The 18332-nt window shown below is 47.2% G+C and overlaps 1 protein-coding gene across 1 annotated transcript in view; it reads left to right on the top strand.

Annotated features, from left to right (window-relative positions):
* Positions 1–15740: 15740 nt before the first annotated feature.
* The window catches only part of PHGDH (phosphoglycerate dehydrogenase), a 34637-nt gene continuing 32045 nt past the window's right edge, over positions 15741–18332 (top strand). Inside the window, exon 1 of the mRNA XM_028502899.2 lies at positions 15741–16025. Within this exon, the coding sequence (XP_028358700.1) occupies positions 15888–16025 (138 nt within the window). The 5' untranslated portion in view covers positions 15741–15887. The remainder of the gene's footprint in view (positions 16026–18332) is intronic.

Raw genomic sequence — 18332 nt, forward strand, 5'->3', positions numbered from 1 at the left:
CCTCCTAAATATAAGCACTGGAACCTGGACATGGATGCTGCCATAAGCAGATCTTCAATATGAAGCATCAGCTTAGCAGTCAGGGGTGGGCAGCGAGCGATATCGGGCCCAGAGGGCTGGCGAGCCTTGTGACAGGCAGGCCAGTCTTCCCTCTCTTCTCCTAGAGAAAAGTGAGCATTTCTCTCGACTATGCTTCACAACACACATCATTAATAGGAAATAGTTTCCATACCTAATTTCCGTATATCTGTTCTCTCAAGAATATTTGCTTAATGGGGTAGTTTATCACCACCATCTAACCCAAGGCCAAGCCTGTAAATAGTGGTTGGATAAATAAGTAAATAAACACCCAATGAAGCAATGAATGAATGAATTACTGTCTAAGATTAGATAGGATAGGAAAACACCTGGGACCTCCAGGTGTCAGGAGAGCCTTTAATCCATTTTAAGCTCTGAGACTCACGTTTGTCATTCATCAGAGTAAGTCACTGGTGAGCCGGGCTTCAGGACAGACTGGATATGCCAGGCAATAAATGGCAAGCTTTGCTGACTCACCTCCTCACTGCGGGACCAGGGAACGTTCTCTTTGTTTGCTGCCTCTGATTTCTCCCTATAAAAGGGGCCATGATCAGATCCGAGAGAATGGCAAACTTGCTCTGAGCTGATAGACAGGAAGCAGAAAGTTAAAATTAGGAAAAAAAAATGAACTCGAAAATATCCTTTATAATAGATGTACATTTGTTTTAGAATATACCCTGGTCAGAAAAGATCTTGCTGCCTTATTCTCTCTGTTCTTCTAATGTCTATACTGTGAGACTAAGAGGGAATCAATTATTGAGAAATTATAGGAGAATTGGAAGATTGCATTGCGTAACACATTAGGTTCTGAGAAGATAATAATACACTGAACAGAATCAAAACAAAAGAAAAATGATCTACAATACTACCATTTTACTAGGTTTTAATTGATGTGTTCTGTTTCACACCTACTCATAGGTTTATCTACTTCTTCCACAGAGGTGCAGTAAAAACACACACACTCACAGGCACAAATACACAAAACAAACCTCATGCCCACAGGCTAGACCAGCCTGGGGTGAACATCAGGTCACACTAATGACATTCAGATCCCATTTCTCTCACTCTCTCCCCTCATTCTGCAGAAATTTCAGTCCTCAAATTTTATTTTATTTTTAAAAAGATTTTATTTATTTATTTATTTAGATGTATTTATACAGCGAGGAGAATGGAGGAAGAAAGAGAGGAAGAGAAACATCGATGTGAGAGAGAAACATCCATCGCCTGCCTCTCGTATGTGACCCAGCTGCAGACTGATCCTGCAACTCAGGAATCGAGCCAGCGGCCTTTCGCCTTGTGGTAGGGCACCCAACCCACTGAGCCATCCCTATTAGGGCAGTCCTCTAATTTTAATTCCGGTCCTCCTAACTAGTTCTTGAGTCCTCAGGAACTAGTCCTCACAGCTATCAAGTGCCATTTCCAAATGTACGCTTAAACTTGATATTACCATATTGTTTCCTAAAATGCCCGGACCATCGTGCATTCTTACCAGTAACGTCTGAGAGCCCTAGTTGTTCCACATCCTCATTTATACTAGGAATTGTCAGTGTTTTTTATTTTAACCATTCTAGCAGACGTGTAGTAGAATCTTGCTTTTCATTTGCATGGTCCTAACAAGTAGTGATGTTGAGCATCTTTTCATGTGCTTATTGACTATTTGTGTATTTTCTTTTGTAAAGATCTGTTCTAGCCCTGGCTGGTGCAGCTCAGTGGATTGAGTGCAGGCCTGCAAACCAAAAGGTCGCCAGTTTGATCCCCAGTCAGGGCACATGCTTGGGTTGCAGGCCAGGTCCCCAGTATGGGGGCGCTCGAGAGGCAACAACACATTAATGTTTCTCTCACTCTCCCCCCCCCCCCCCCGTCCCCTTCTCTCTAAAAATAAATAAATAAAATCTTAAAAAAAAATAGAGCTACCATATGACTCAGCAATTCCACTTGTTGGTATTTATCTGAAAAAATGTGAAACACGAATTAGAGAAGATATAGGCTTCTGTGTGTTCGTTGCAGCATTATCACAATAGTCAAGATACAGAAGCAATCTAAGTGTTCACAGTGTTTTGCATCTGAATGCTGTCAACACACCCGCACCCAGAATCTCTTACACATTCCAGATAAAACCCTACCATCTGATCCATGCTCTGGCCCTTCAAAGTGTCACAGGTGTGCACAGGTAACCAGGTTCTTAGTGATCGAGGACAAAAAATTGAACCGAACACACAAAGTTTATAGCATAAAGAAAGAGGGAAGATTTATTAAGTGATAGTACACTCCACAGGACACGGGAGTGGGCCAGCTCTGAGCAGAGAAAAAGGGCACGTGGGCTGGGGGATTCTATTCTTATAGGGCAGAAGCCCCCTTGCTAATCTTTGGCGGGCTTTTCCTGCGCAGGTACAAGGAGTTGGATTTCAAAGCTACTGCGCATGTGTGGTTTCCTATGATTTTCTTGATTGGCTACTGGAGAAGGGAGTCCCACAATGTTATTTCATTATAATGATATTATAATGAATCAGGGGTAGCGCGCAGGCGCATTCTATGATTCAAAGTTATCCCAGTAAACAGGAACAACCCGTCTTAGGGGGTCTTTGTCATGTATAGATGTTTTCTACCTCAGCCCTGCGGGGGGCCTCTGGAGCTTCCTTCCTGACTATCTCCTGCCTCAAAAGCTTCCCTATCTCTTTGTCGATGATGTGCACACTCCTCTGATTGCATGGCCCTCCCTGACCTGGCCGGTGTCCATTCTCCTGTGTCATTACTCGCCACTCCCCCCTCACATCCTATACTCCGATCTTGCTGGTCTGCTTGCACCTGCTTGCCTTCCTACGTCATAGTTTCTCTTGCACTGATGCTTCCAGGCTCCCCCTGCCCTCTGCACAGAGTATGGCTTATTTCCCAGATGGCTCCAGTGGTCTCTCAGTATGCAGCTCACTGTCCTCAGCGTCAGGAGTTTCATCAGGCCAGCCTCGCAGCTCTACCAGTCAATCAATTTCTTATTTTTAAAATTTTATATTTCAGTTACAGTTTACATCCAACATCATTTTGTATTAGTTTCAGGGGTACAGCATAGTGGTTAGACAGTCATATATTTTATAAGGTGTTACCCCGGTATTTCAAGTACCCACCTGGCACCAAACATAGATATTACAACATTATTGACTATGTTTCCTATGATGTACTTTACATCCCTGTGACTGTTTTGTAGCTACCAATCTGTACTTCTTAATCCCTTCATCTTTTTTACCCAGTCCCCCCCAAATTCCTCCCCTCTGGCATCCATCAGTCTGTTTTCTATACGTATGAGTCTGTTTCTATTTTGTTTGTTTATTTTGCTCATTAGGTTCCACCTATAAGTGAAATCATACGGCATTTTGTCTTTCTCTGGCTGGCTTATTTCACTTAGCGTAATACTCTCTAGGTTCATCCATGCTGTTGCAAATGGTAAGATTTTGTTCTTTTTATGGCTGAGTAGTATTCCCTTACAGGTACGTGCCACAGCTTTTTCATCTAATTGCCTATTTATGGGCACTTGGGTTGCTTCCATATCTTCGGCCAATCTCGTTTCTAACAAAGCCTCTGAGAACACCCTCATCCAAGCACTCTTCACTCTGTTTTGTAATAGTTTTGCTGATTTACCTGCCTGTGTGACCCACACACTATAAGCTCCTTAAGGACGGAGACTTTTTCTTTTTTTACATCGCTCCTGGCATATTTAAATGGGACCATAATGTGAATAAACAAATGCATAAACAAATACTTGAAGATTCACAGCAGAGCTTCAAGGCTTTTTGTGTGTTTGACTTGTCTTTGAGGTACTTTTACAGTTTGAACAGATGGGCGAAGCAGGAAGAGACACTGGAGCAGAGGAAAGATCAGTAAATAAAATGGTTACAAGAAAAAGGAGTCCAATGAAAATGGTTACAGCATAGCAGAAAAGAAGTGGTCATCGTTGAACACACTTACTTTTTGGGGGTCAAGTGGGTACTCTTAAATCATCTCCAGAACAATAGCACCTTTTTTCTCACCACTGTGCAGCAATAACAAATTAAGATACATGTTCCATCATTTTCACATCCATTTTTTCAAGGCATGTTCATACCGACTCTGTTTTTTTAGATGAGGACAATGAGCTCCATAGGGGATGGGTTATTTCTCACAGATCATGTAGCCAAACTGAATGTCTATCAGCTCAGGCCTTTAACTCAATATGGGGCCATTGGGACAGCTTCTGGTTATTGGATTGCCAATTTATACTTTATTTGTCTATGTAATTCCCAACGAGTCTCTCTGTACCTCCTTGGGAATACAGAACCATATTGCTGATCTGCATATATTATATCTTCTAACAACTGGCTGTATACCTAGTTGGAACAAGTTGCTAGCGAAGATACAATCCATGGTTTTGATTTGAGAATTTACCAGTTAACTTGTCTTTTTTCCCGTTATTAACAGCCCAGGCTCTGTGTCAATCTAAATTAAAAGCGTCTTCATGACATAAAAGGTTTTTCCATAACCTACTTTTCTAAACTTATGTCCTTTCTTCCTGAATGAGTAACGTCTGCCATAGCCAGGCCAGGCTCCTCCTCCTCCTTCACCCCCCCAACCTCCCTGGCACATGGCTGCCTCCGCATCTGTGCTTAGAACCCTCTGGGAAGGCTCGCTGTTCCTTGCTGACTGTCCTGCCCAGTCCCAGCCGTTCCCTGCAGCTGTTCCCAAATGTTGTTCCTCGATGATCGAGCTTTCCTCTGAGCCAGCCACCGAACATTGGGTCCATTCCGTGTTCTGGGTGCCATATTTTTGCCATGTATCATGGACTCCCGTGTATGATGCACACCCATGTTTTTAGCCCAAACTTTCAGGAAAAATATCTTTCATTTTAATGTTTTAATTCAATATTTTATTTATACATAAAACCAATTATTGTATTCCGGGGCATTGTTTTGCAGATGGATATTGTTATTGCTTCCCAGTGTTACACTTTTAATGCATAAACATAAATAAATTAAAAACATTTATATAGATACGGAATTAGTACTACCCATGTATAATGTGCATCCTTATTTTTCCCTCAAAACTGGGCAAAAAGTGCGCATTATACACAGCAAAACACAATAATTACTAGTATTGATAATAATAACAGTACATTCATCTCCTTAATTCAAGGACACTGCTGAGCTCCTCCACCTAGTTTCCCTATCTCTGCCCTGTGACCTCTGAACTCTCTCCAGACCCTGAGCTGGGGCAATCACAGCACTTACCTCATTTGTTTCTTATCTCTCAGACATCACTGTGTGTTGTTCTGATGTCCTTGTACTGAAAACCATTGTTTCACGTACTTTATCCATTGTTTGAGATACAAGAGTAAACCCGGACCCTATTACTTTATCTTGGCCAAAAGCAGAAATCCCATGTAGCTTCTCTGAGCCTCAGTTTCTCTCATCTTTGAAATGGTATTGATGATATCAGTCTGTTCTACTTTACTGGGTCATCACCACATGATGAGCTATACAACTCCTACGGAAATAAAAGATCTTATTTAAATAGGTGAAAGGTGTATACAGATAACTGTGAAAGAAAGTTATATTAAGGTCGTATCAGTCATTTGTTCATTAGTGAAAATGGATTAATCAGAGCTTTTATAAGATGGATCTAGAGTCAACACCAGGATTGTAGACAGCAACCCGTTTTTGCTCCAAGCCTCCTCACTCATCATGACACAAGACAGAGCTTAGGGTCCAATACAGAAGAGCGAGCCTAGGTAAGAGTAAATTAGCCAAGGGATTATTCCAGACTGTCCTAAAATATCATGTTATATGCTCCTACCAAGAGTTACTGGTTCTACCCCAGAGCCCGGGTCGAAGAAGACATCACCCCTTTGAGGACACGGGGGCTTGAGGAGAGGGCGGCGCTGCCCTGAGAGTGGGAGAAGGTGACCTAAGAAGGGAGCACACAATTCCAGGGTCAGGATCAGGAGTGAGGAGTTTGCTGTCTGCAAAAGCAGTCAAATTAGAAGAGCCTGGAAAAAAAAAAAAGAAAGATTAATGCAATAAAGTACAGCTAGCACAAACTGAGCAAACAGAGACTTTGAATTTGTAACTCATCTCATTCACATACATTTGTATTCTGAAATCCCCCGTGCCCTGGGCTATGGAAGTATGGACTCGGGCTTCATGTGTGTTGAGGAAGCCTGATCTTGGAACCTATATGTTTGTTGGCAGGGGGAGGGGGAGGAGTGTTAAAATTTTGGAGAGTGCCACAAAGACCAAACATTTATGTTGTCCCCAAATTCATATGTTGAAGCCCTAATCCTCAGAGTGATGGTATTTGGAGACTGGGCCTTTGGGGGGGATTAGGTTTTAATGAGGCCATGGAGATGCAGCCCCCGTGATAAGTTTTGGTGCCCTTAGAAGGGGATGAAGGGACCAGAGAGTTCTCTCTCTCTCTGTGTCTCTCTGTCTCTTTGTCTCTCTGTCTCTCTGTCTCTCTCTCTCTCTCTGCCATGTGAGGGCCAGCAAGACACCATTTGCAAACCAAGAAGAAGGCCCTCACCAAAACCTCGGCATGCTGGCACCGTGATCTTGGGCTTCCAGCACCCAGTCTATGGCATTTTGTTATAGCAGCTGGAGCTAAGGCTTTTGTAGGAGAGGACCCCTGTCTTCCACAGGTCTCTCTGATTTGTTTTGGTAATGAGGGGAGATGAAATGGGTTGAAACATTCTGTCTGGTGGTGTCTCCCTAGAGATGCCCATTTTGTCCTGAGTTCCGCTTCCTATGTACATGGCAACCACGAAAGGAGTGACAGAGCCAGGGTGCTCTCCCCGCTCAGTCCTGCCCAAGACCCAGGTGGCATGGAGAGACCCGGCTCCACCTCCCACAGGCATGGATCATCGTGCTTCAGTCTTCAAAGGTGTGTCGGGGGACTGCAGCTCAAGCCACAGAAGATCCTTTTATTTAGACCTACCTTCCATGTTCTTACATGACATTAACAGCAGAAGACTGAATCCTTGGTCCTTGCCCCACTTGCCCGCATGGCTGCATGCTTTGCCTCCCTCCTGCGGCTCTGCTGGTGCTCACCGTGATGCCAGCACGTCCCTGGCAGTGATGCAGCCAAAGGCCCTGCAGGCACTAGAACGATGCTCGTGGGTGGCCTTCTTCATTCAGCTGCATCAACAGGCCATGCTGTCCTCTCTACCCGCCAACACCCCTGAAGGATCTGCACTCGCTGTTTCCTGTGTGGAGCATTCTTTCCCTCTTCATTCAGTCTCTCGCCCCCTGAGAGGCGCTAAGGGCCAAGTTCACATCTATTCTTTCTTCAGATACCCTCTGGAGCTTCACTCCCTCAGAGAATCCTTCTTGCTCCCCTTCCTCCCCCAGCCCCCGGGTCTTGTTTAAGTTCTCATTCAAGAATCTCAAAGAACCAATTCTCTGTAACATTTGTGCTAGTTTCAGTCATAGCCTCATGTGTGCTTATTTGATTAAGTCTTGTTCCCTCCACTAGCAGTAGACTCCCTGAAATCGGGCCCCCAGCACCTCCCGGCACATCATAGTTGCTCAGTGATCTAGTGTCTGTGGAAAGAATGAATGAGGAGTAAGGACAATGCATCTCTCTCACCCCGTGCCCCTACCACCTGAGTGCGCTGGGACAGCAATCCTTGTGACCCGGGGTCACCTCCCTCAGATGCCTCTTTAATATTTTGCCTATAGTGCCACGCTCCATGGCTCAAAATCCAGCCCTTTGAAGCGGTTGGGGGTGGGCAGCTTATCAGCCCTCATTTTCCATCTCTCATCTCTCAGGCATCCGTAATCAATCATCACTCCAGGAAAGAGATGCTTGAGGAGTAAGCAGGGAGGGGATGGTGGGAGCAATTTCTGGTCCCATCTATCCTGTCTCTCACTTTAGGCTATTTATTGATAAAGGCGAGGGGGGCTTCAAGCAAACAATCAGTTGGGAGGCCTTGTGGGAGGAGCTAGGGTTTGTGGAAATTCTCGAACTCTGTGTAATGGCACAAACCGTACATGTGAGAACCCTACCGGAAGAACTCTATGTTTGCAATAAAGGTCTATGGTTCTGAATTCCCCTTCCCTTAACTTCCTTTTCCCTTCTGTCAATACCTGTCTGTCTTGGCACGCAGGTAGAGCATGCATGCAGCTTGCCATATCTGCACGCATCGGGCTGCAAACGTTTCTTTTTTTCTGAATACATTCTTTTTGGTGGTGAAACAGCTAGTTGATTTTCTTTTTTCAGTTGGCACTGTCATAGAGCAAACCACAGGCCCAAAATAGCATCCCTTGTGCCAAAGCCCATGGTACCAAGCCTAGATTTAATATCTGACCTAACTGCTGCTTCAATCTCTTGCAGAAACAAAATTTTAATCGACCAGTCTGGAATTCTCTGGTCAAGCACCAGTGAGATCATGAGTCACGTGGGCCTTCTCTGTTCCCCACGGAAGAAAAGCAAGCTGCTTCACAAAAACCCTTCCCTGGTCTCTTCCCCCAAAAGATGTCCTGGTCTAAAAATGATCCTTTCTTTTCTTTTGTTCTTAGTCCCCTTGCCTCACTCTTCTTCCTATAAAAACCTTCCATTTGTACAGCTTCCCCACACACGCTCATAACAGTTAAATGGGATGCTGCCCTATTCGTGAATCACTTAACAGAGCCAGTTAGATCTTCAAATTAACTCGGTTAAATTTTTTAAATTTTATTGTTATTTTTTAAGATTTTATTTATTTATTTTTAGAGAGGGAAGGGAGGGAGAAAGAGAGAGAGAGAGAGAAACATCAATGTGCAGTTGCTGGGGGCCGTAGCCTGCAACCCAGGCATGTGCCCTGACCGGGAATCGAACCTGAGATGCTTTGGTTCGCAGCCCGAGCTCAATCCACTGAGCTACGCCAAGCAGGGCTTGGTTAAATTTTTTTTTTAACAATTCTTAACCAGGACTACCCAGGGTTTTGTTTGTTTGTTTTAATGTAAACCCCATGGTTAATTTGAGGCTAGGTGGGGAGTGGGTCCATTCCTGTTCTTCCTACCGTTCCTGTCTCCTACAGTTTTCTGTTCCACTGCTACTCAATCTCTCTGTCCTGGATAAAATTGTGTTCTTTTTATTTTGCGTGGTTTCCAAGTATATTAGATTTCTGTCGCTGTAGTACCAAAGCGTCACAATATGGCAGCTGAAACCGACACACGTTTATCCCCTTTGAGCTCCGGAGTTCAGAAATCTGAGGCCAGTGTCTCGGGGCTGCGAAGCCTAGGTGTCCTTCTGGAGGCTCTGGGGGAGAGCCGTCTTCTTGCCTCTCCCAGTAGCTAGAGGCCACCTACGTTCCTGGCTCTCGGGCCCTTCCTCCGTTTTTGAAGCACATCACTCCACTCCCCACTTCATCATCACGTGGCTTTCTCTCCCGCTCCGACCCCTGCGTCCTTCTTCTAGGGGCTCTTGTGACCACCCCTCCCCAGCCCCCAGGTCATCTCCCCATCTCCAACGTCTTAACATCATCACATCTGCAAAGTCGTTTTGCTGGTCGTGTAAGGCGATGTATTCACAGGTTCAAGGCCCTTAGGGGTGCACATCTTTGGGGGATGTTATTCTGCCTACCGCACCAAGACTCACATTACTTAGTAAATGTCAACATTAGACAGATTCTCAGGCAATAGAACCCCTGATCTCTGCCTGTCATCAGTAGTTGTAACTCAGGGCTTTTCTGTCGTTTCTGAATTAAATGTGCTATTTTATCCACGGAAGGACCTTCAAGTTTATTTTGAAAGATTCAAGGGCAGCACAATTAGAAGTTTAACTAGACATTTAAAGAAATGCTCTAATCCTACATTTACCACCTCTTGTCAGGTAACCTTTGGTAAATCATTTTACTCCTCTAAATTGTGACGCTGGGATAAATATAACCACGTGTCTCAGATAGGTCATTTGTAAAAGGAGAATAATAGTGCTACCTACCCCATAGAGTTGTGAGGATTTACTAAATCATACTTATCTAGCACTTGAAAATGTTCAGTAACCTTTGTGTTATTATTGTGGCTATTTTGTGTTTTGTTGCTATACCAGTCGATGTAAATATGGATTCCTAGCAAGGGGTTCATGGATCCCAGGAGACCCATGAATAGGCTTCAGGAGGTGCATGAACCCCCAAAACCGCACAGTGGAGCTGAGAGGGCTTGTAGCTTTTGTCAGATTCTTACAGAGTTCAGGACTTCCACAGCTCTCGAGACACTGCAGTTGAAGGTAAGGCGAGGAGAGCCAGCTGGAGATCGCAGACGGAAGCTCTCTAAAGACCGGACTCCCAAGACAGTAGCTCAGGCACCATTCCCAGGTCAGTAAGTTCACAGTGTGATTTATCAGGGTCCTGGTGTGGATCCGAGTTTCAGAGTCTACCATTAGCCTCACTCACAGGAGCCCAGGGTACAAACCTCAATGCTCCCTTCATGACCAGGGGGCATTGTCTGTCTAGTGTCGGTGACATTAACATTCACTTCCCTCTCCCCGTGTCGCTTGACGGCATGTCCCTGTGGACAGGGGCCCTTCAGAAACAGCCTTCCCACTTCTGCCTGTGTCTCCTTCTGCCCTGGGACTCAAAGAGGACGAGGCCTGGAGAGGACGGGTCCACCCGGTAGCCCCTCCCGGGTATCAGAGTTTCTGAAAGTAAATTCCTGGGAAGGATGGCAACGAAAGGGAGTTGCACAACCCGAAGGGGTATGTTTGGCACAGACATGGTAAAATCTGGTGAATTCTCCCTGCACCACATCAAAGCACAACGTGCCAATGACCTGTCTGTCCTTCACCTGCGCTGTCTTCTTCCCTCTCTGCTGGAACAGCGCTGCATGAAAGCCAGGACTCACCCGGATCAACTTCTTGAACATGCAGCCCAGCCTTTCTCTTAATATATTCTTCCTGCGGAGAAATCAGAATACAATCGATTCTATCAATTATTTTTCTTTTTGACATTCAGTGCATTTGGATGAAAACAGTATTCTGCTCCCCTTAATTTGGTCTGGTGGTGCCCCAAACTCCTTCGTCAGGCATTTACCTTCCCTCGGGACGGGTTACTTTCTTAGGTGGTTAACTTTATCCATCATTCATTGATTTTTTAAAAAGAGATTTTAATTATTTATTTTTGGAGAGAGGGCAAGGGAGGGAGAAAGAGAGGGAGAAAAACATCAATCAGTTGTCCCTTGTAAGCACCCTGACTGGGGACTGAAACCTCAACCCAGACTTGTACTCTGACCTGGATTTGAACCTACCACCTTTCAGTTTGCAAGACGCCCAATCCACTGAGCTGCACCAGGCAGGGCTCATTGGTTTGTATTAGTTGCACACTCAGAGTTGCCTTGTCAGGTTCAGAGTGTACCTCACTGAGTTGCTTCGGGTGCCAAACAAGAGACCCAAGTCTGCTAATCATTATCATTGTCATCTTTATCATAGCAATAATAAAAAAAAACTGTGAAAGGAGCTTTGTGTGTTAATGTAAAGTGATTATTTCAAAACTTCAGTAATACTTGCCCCTCCTTGGCCCTTCAGTCATTTCCCAACCTCCTTAGAATAAAATCTAAACCCCTTGCCTTGGAGGAGCGACACTGGTGCTGCCAACCCAGGGACCTCCTGTGACTTGTTCAGCACCTTCACCCCGGGCCCGACCTGTGCCTGGCACACAGAAGGTGTTACAGAAACATTCATGGGCAAGGCCCTTAATGCGCCAGACCCGTTCTGCTTTTCCCTTTGCCTAGAATTCTCTTGCTTTAGTGTTTTTACAGAACTGGCTCCTTGTTTCGGCCTCAACACAAGTAATCATCTTCTTGGGAAGGTCTTCCCTGGTGATAAAGTCTAAAATTCACTCCCCTGCCCCTGATCCTCCATTACGTCACTTTGTTTTATATTCTTCATTATACTTACCACACCCTGAGATTACCTTGTTCCACTTTCCATTTATTTAGGTATATTCTGTCACCAACTGGAATTGGTGACAGTCACTTTCTGTCGCTGACCGTCTTTTCTGGTCCAAGGCTGCTTTCCCAGCACCCTGAGCGGTGCCCGGCTATGACCAGCTCTCAATGCACATGTGTTGCCTGACGGACGGACTGACTGAACGAACGAAGGGGCGAGGGAAAGCCAAGCAACTATAGACGGCCCTCACCGCTGCGCTTTGCCTGGTTTCATCATCCTCACGACCGCCTTACGAAGTCAGCACTGTCCTACTATTAATTAGTCCCATATTAGAAAAGAAAACTATGTCTTAGATAGCCAATGTGATTTGCCCAAGGTCACGTTATTAGTAACTTGAGAAGCTGGGATTCAAATCCACATGTGCCTGTTCTACAGATAACAATTCATCTGCCTCTCGAGATCTGTTTTGTTCCTCCTGATGTGGGTTTGGAGCTCACAGGTGGGCTCCACGCTGAAAACTGAGATTCCTGCTTCTCGTGCTCCTCCCTCCCCCACTAACCTTCTCCTCCACGGGCAGGCGAGCAGCTGGCCTGCCCTGGTGGGGTCACCACACTCCTGGAAGCAGGAGCGTGCGTATTGTTTGTGGGCTTCCTGCTCCAAAAGAGAGCCAAGAAGAGGCTGGCCTGGGCTCCTACGGGGACCTTTCCCCCAAACTCACTCATCAGAACAGTTCCCAAGGGGCTGGGGCCGGGGGAGGGGAAGGAGTGAGGAGTCTGGAGAAAAAAGGAGAACTATTTTCCTAATACTTCCAAGGGGGCCAAACGTCCTGTTTTATGGAAGGAGACAACACAGGGAGAAGGAGAACATCCCCCCTGCTCCAACCCTCGATGATAAAAGTAAAACCCTCACCTTGCAATAGGTGTCGGAAATAGAGGTGATTTTGTTGGGGGTTTATGTGGGGGGAGGGATACAATCTACATTAGCAATATCAGGGCTCAGCTCAGCCAGCCGATTTAATCCTATCACTTCTAAAAACTTACTCAGCACCTCTGATCCAAGTGTAGAGTCAAGTTTAAACTCCCTGTCAGGGCCAGGCCCTTCAAGGGCAGCCCCTGGCCCCTCTGCAATCTCCTCTGCTCTCCTTGGCATCTACTTTGCAATTCTTTACATTTCTGGGCCTTTGTAAATGTCACTTCTCCTCCACTTGGCTACTTCCTCTTCAGCTCTCAAGGCCAGGCAATTAAAAGAGCAGTTTGAAGGCAGATTAAGTTTACTTATCTGCACATCCTCCAGCCTCTCAGTGGCTGTCTTCCGGGAGCACCCAAGTGGCAGCTCAGAGGCAGCCTTGCCAGAAGGAACCTGCCTGGTGCCCCTAAGTTGTGCTGGGCCGGGGGGGGGGGGGGGGGGGGCTCTCCTTCTTCCTCCCAAAGCATTTCAGCAAATCTGTCCTTATAGCTCTAATGTTATACTTTAAATGTTGTTTTTCTTTCTTTCTGAAGAAAGATATGTGTCTCATGCATCACTACATCCCCAGTATTAAGACATAGTACCTGGCACATAGTACACATTCAGTACATTGATTTGTGAATGAAATCTCTTCTGAATCTCCACAATGTGGAAACCACCATGCTGGGCACTATTAAAGGGTTACAAAGCTGTATCTCTGATTCAGTGGGGCGGGGGAACAGGACACGAACTGTTCACATATAGGTTATACAAGGCACTGTGAGATAACTTGAAGACAATGCTACAGAAATTTAAGGAGAACATTTCTGACTTATTGACAGTAAAAATTATCACACACCCTCCTTTCCACCTGGAAGTTGACTCTTATCTGTTAACTATTTTTCTTAATGGGTTTAGAAGTGTCCTTCATCCTGTGGCATAAATAATAAAAAGAAACAGTCCTGGCTGGTGTGGCTCAGTGGATTGAGTGCCGGCCTGCGAACCAAAGGGTCACTGGTTCAGTTCCCAGTCAGGGTACACACCTGGGTTGCGGGCCAGGTCCCCAGTTTGGGAGAGTGTGAGAGGCAACTGGATTGATGTATCTCTTACACATCCATGTTTCTCTCTCTTTCTCCCTCCCTTCCCCTGTCTCTAAAAATAAATAAATTTAAAAAAGAAAAAAAATAATGCCTAGGTGCCAGGCGTGGAAGGGCTGGGATGTGACTTCAATAGTATCCAAGAAGTCTGACTTAGGGTAAAGGGGTTAGGTTACACCTTAGGGAGAGCTGGGTTTAGACTCCACCTTGAATGGAAGCAGGAGGTGAGTTGTGGGAGGGGTTGAAGGAAAGCAGTAACAGAAATGGGTGCTTCCCAAGTCCCTTCCTGGGCCTCCAGCTCTGGTTCCACTGTGTCCCCAGCACATCCAGGGCTGCTGGCCACCTCCTGAGAGGAAGGGAAGTGGAATACTCCCGAGTGCTGGGATTGCGGGAACAAGAAATCATCAAACAAGTAAACAGGACAGCAAATGATCTTCTTCCCCATGGCGAGCCTTTGGTCTAAAATCTGATTTTCTGATTTGTGCCTAGGAACTGGCAGTCCAAAACGTTTATTCCTTTATAGTATCGATGTGGTGTACTGCTCTAGGGTAAGGATCTGCACTTGAGTTGGAATGGTGCAGAACAACGGCCCATGGCAGCTAACGGGGCCAGACGTTCAAGAGCTCCCCCGATTCTGCTTCTCATCCTAGAGGGCCTTAGATAACCCCAAACTGAACAAATTCATGGTCCCCAGAGAGGAGGGGTAGAAAAAGGGAAGGGGATTAAGAAGTACAAACTTCCAGTTATAAAACGAGATATCAGGATGTAATGTACAGCATAGGAAATAGAATCAAAAGCATCATAATAATTAGGGTGACAGATGGTTACTAGACTTATTGTGGTGATCACTTTGCAAGGTACAACACATAAATGTTAAATCACTATGTTGTACACCTGAAACTGACATAATACTGTATGTCCATTGTAATTGAAATACATTATGAAAAAGAGAAATAATCCAAAAATGGAATTCTCCAATACTTCTATAATATGGGGCACGGGAGAGCATGCTCGTTGTGGAGTTAGAATGTCAGAAAGTCAAGAGCTGGGAAGTGCCTCCTCCGTCAGCAGGTACATTAGTCTAGACTAATATGCTGACACATCATTTTCCTTTTCTTCCTTTTTATTATCCGAGAGAAAGTGGAGGAGGAGGAGGAGGATAATGAACTTGAACTAACATTCTATCTAAATTTACCAGGTCCTTGCGTTTTTCAAACTCAGGATTCTTATTGCATCATTCAGTTGGAATTAATTGCTGCTTTGTGAGTTCTTAGAAACAGTTTCCTATTGCTTTTTATTTAACCTTCCGTGTCTGTGCCTTTAGTGCTCTCAGATGTTTGGCCACGGGAGGAAAGGGGCTATGTCTCTTTAATGTTCCAGCCCCCTTCAACACCCAGCACAATGCCTTGCACATAATGTGCGTGTGTTCTATAAACGCTATTCAGAAATTCATGAATGAGTCCTTAGGAGAAAAGAGGTGAAGATGAAACATTGCTCTCACAGTGAGAAGGAATCTTTCTCGGTTCATCTCAGATATAAATCAGCCAGTCAGCGTAAAACGTGCTTCTATATGCTCACCAGGTGCAGGGAAGGGTTTTGGCTGAGATTGAGAAATTCAATGCCGGGGGAATAATAAAATGGGAGGGGAACAATAAAATGGGAGGGGAACTGAAGGCTGAGAACCTCGAGGAGAAGGCGGAGCCATCGCGAGTTGGAGCATTTCTGTCCAATCAAAAGGAGACGGTAGGAACAGAAGGGGGAGATAAAGGGGGAGCGGGAGATCCTGAGTCCCGCCCAGTTACTCTAGCCCGGCGGTCGCGACGGTAGCTTCTGGGTTTAGGTGTTTCTGCGCTGGGAGAGCGGTCGATTCCGAGGCTGGCTCCAGCAATGGCCTTTGCAAATCTACGGAAAGTGCTCATCAGTGATAGCCTGGACCCTTGCTGCCGGAAGATCCTGCAAGATGGAGGGCTGCAGGTGGTGGAAAAGCAGAACATGAGCAAAGAGGAGCTAATTGCCGAGCTGCAGGTAAGGCGAGAGGGAAGACGACAAGCATCCTCCGCGGAGGCAGGCTGGCAGCTGCGGTCCGGCCAGCGCGCCCCACCCCCACACCCCGTCCCGGGTATCAGTTGGTCCTGGAGCCTCCTGATTTGGGGGTTGGGGGAGGGGGAGACGGAGGGAAGAACAACGGCAGCGAGCTGCAGGATGTAAACTTTCCGTTGAGTTTGCAACCGCGCTTTTCACGTTGGCTTGCCACCGCGAGCAGTGCGATGTGTAGGCTGCTCCAGCGGATCCTGCAGCCTCCCCGCTGGATGCCAGCGCGGCTCCCCAGCGCCTCGGTGCGCAGTGGCCCTGGCAGCTGGGCCCCGCGCACGGGGGCACCGGTGGAGGCGCGCCAAAGTGGCTTCCGGCGCAGGGGCCCGCGATTCTACCCCGACTAAGCCCGGGCTCGCCCTGCGGAGTCCTGAGTTCCCAGGGGGTGGGGGGTGGGGGCGGCGCTGGCCGAGTCCCAGCCTGTCTCGTGGCAGCTGGAGAAGCTGCAGAAAAGGCAGTAAACGTACCCGCTTTTCGTCTGACGCAAGACTGCTGCGAGTTTTCACCGCCCCTCCGCCTCCTGGTAGCTTGTAGGAAACGCGCGGGCTGGGGGCGCCCGAGTTTTCCGGGCCGCCCACGCGGCCGCCGCCGCTGCCGCGGAGATCCAGGCTTGGTCTCCGCACGTGGCCCCGGCAGATGGCCTCTCCTTGGCCTCATCTCTGGTCAGGAATGACAAGACTGAACTAGAATCCATCCCAGGCGCCCTCAGGAAATTGATATACTGTTTCTTAGCAAATCTTTCTAAGGAACGTATCTCCGTCGTGATAGGAAATTAGCTCAGCCCTTTTCGTCTTAATCTACCTTGGTTGTAAGGGCCCTGTGAGATTTGGAGGCTTCGTCCAGTGAATGTCACTTGATTTGTGAACTCTTCACTCCAGCTCCTGCACTTCTATACTCCCAGCACCTGGGTGTCTACCCCCCACCCCCCAGCCTCAACCAGTCTCAGGATGGTTCCGCCCCTTCCACCCTTCGCTCCCCCTAAAGAGGCAGCTCCGCTACCGCATGGTCCTCAGCACTGTCTGTGCAGCCTTCTCTGCCGTTGTATCTGCTGCTGTGTTTCTCCATGGACTCTTCCCCGCACCCCCTCCCCCGCTCCCCAGCCCCATATCCACCCTGTCCTCCACTCAGAGAAGTGTCTGGCCGGTCTTTGCCTTCGGGGAGCTTGTAGGCGAGTCAGGGAGCCTGGCCAAACAGCGATTGAGACGATTGACCAGATGAGTGGAAAATGAGACCAGGCAGCAGCAGCTCAGCCTCTGCTTGGTCCGCCCGCTGAAAAAGCGGAGAGAAGGGGCGATCGGGCGGGGCGGGGCGGGGGCGAGGGCCCAGGTTCTGACCTAAGGAGCAGAGTAGGTCTAGATGAGAAAGAGCACCTAACGTTCTTCACCTTCTCTTCTGAATGGATGGTGTCAAGGACCTCCACCAGATCACTGGAGTGGGAGAGTGGCCTTCCCTTGGGGGCTTTGTAGCTTACTTACGGAAGTTTGAGATCTGATGGGGACTGGGGGTGGGGGAGATGGACCACGGAGGGGTAAATGCGGCATTGAGAAGAACCGGGGAGGGGTAAGCACAGAATTGGAAAGAACAGGAGGCCTCCTCAGGAGTGGAGGCTTCGGCGAAGTTGGGAGTTCGGCCAGGTGGATGCTGGGAGTGTGGGGCTGCAGGCCGGAGGCCTTTGTAAAAGCCCTGCGAACTTGCAGGACAGAAGGGGTGTTTTCTTGGCTAGACTGCCAGGCACCCTTGGGCTGTGTGGGAGCGAGTGCGCAGCCATCCTGTCTGTTTTCGTAAAGCATTCAGTTGAGAGTGCTGGTTAGTCTCCTTGGCAGCCCACTGGAGGGTCCCTTTCTGCTCTGTGCCATTTTATTCTGCGCGCAGAGGCCTCTGCGTTAGTGGCCCTCCCCTTCCCCCCGCCTTCCGCCCCCCATTTAAATCTTTGTTAACACTGAAGGAAGCTCCAGCACGTGGCCTGAACCAGGCGTGGTCTCCGCTCCCACTTGGTATTCTGGGCAGGCACGGCTGGCTCTCTCTCACTCCCCGGGGACGGTCCTTTTCAGACTTGAAGCAAGTCACAGCTAGTCCATTACTGGGTAATGAAGTCGGTTTAATGGGTCATGATTAGCATTTAAAAAAAAACAAAGTAAGAAATATCAGAGAGCAGTGGAGATACTTGGGCTAATCTTATGTCATGACATTTGTTTCAATTATGTGTGTAGTTGGGGGGGTGTGGGGTATGTGAGTTTAAAA

The sequence above is a fragment of the Phyllostomus discolor genome, chromosome 14 (genome assembly GCF_004126475.2).
Source record: "Phyllostomus discolor isolate MPI-MPIP mPhyDis1 chromosome 14, mPhyDis1.pri.v3, whole genome shotgun sequence".
In the NCBI taxonomy this organism is placed as follows: domain Eukaryota; kingdom Metazoa; phylum Chordata; class Mammalia; order Chiroptera; family Phyllostomidae; genus Phyllostomus; species Phyllostomus discolor.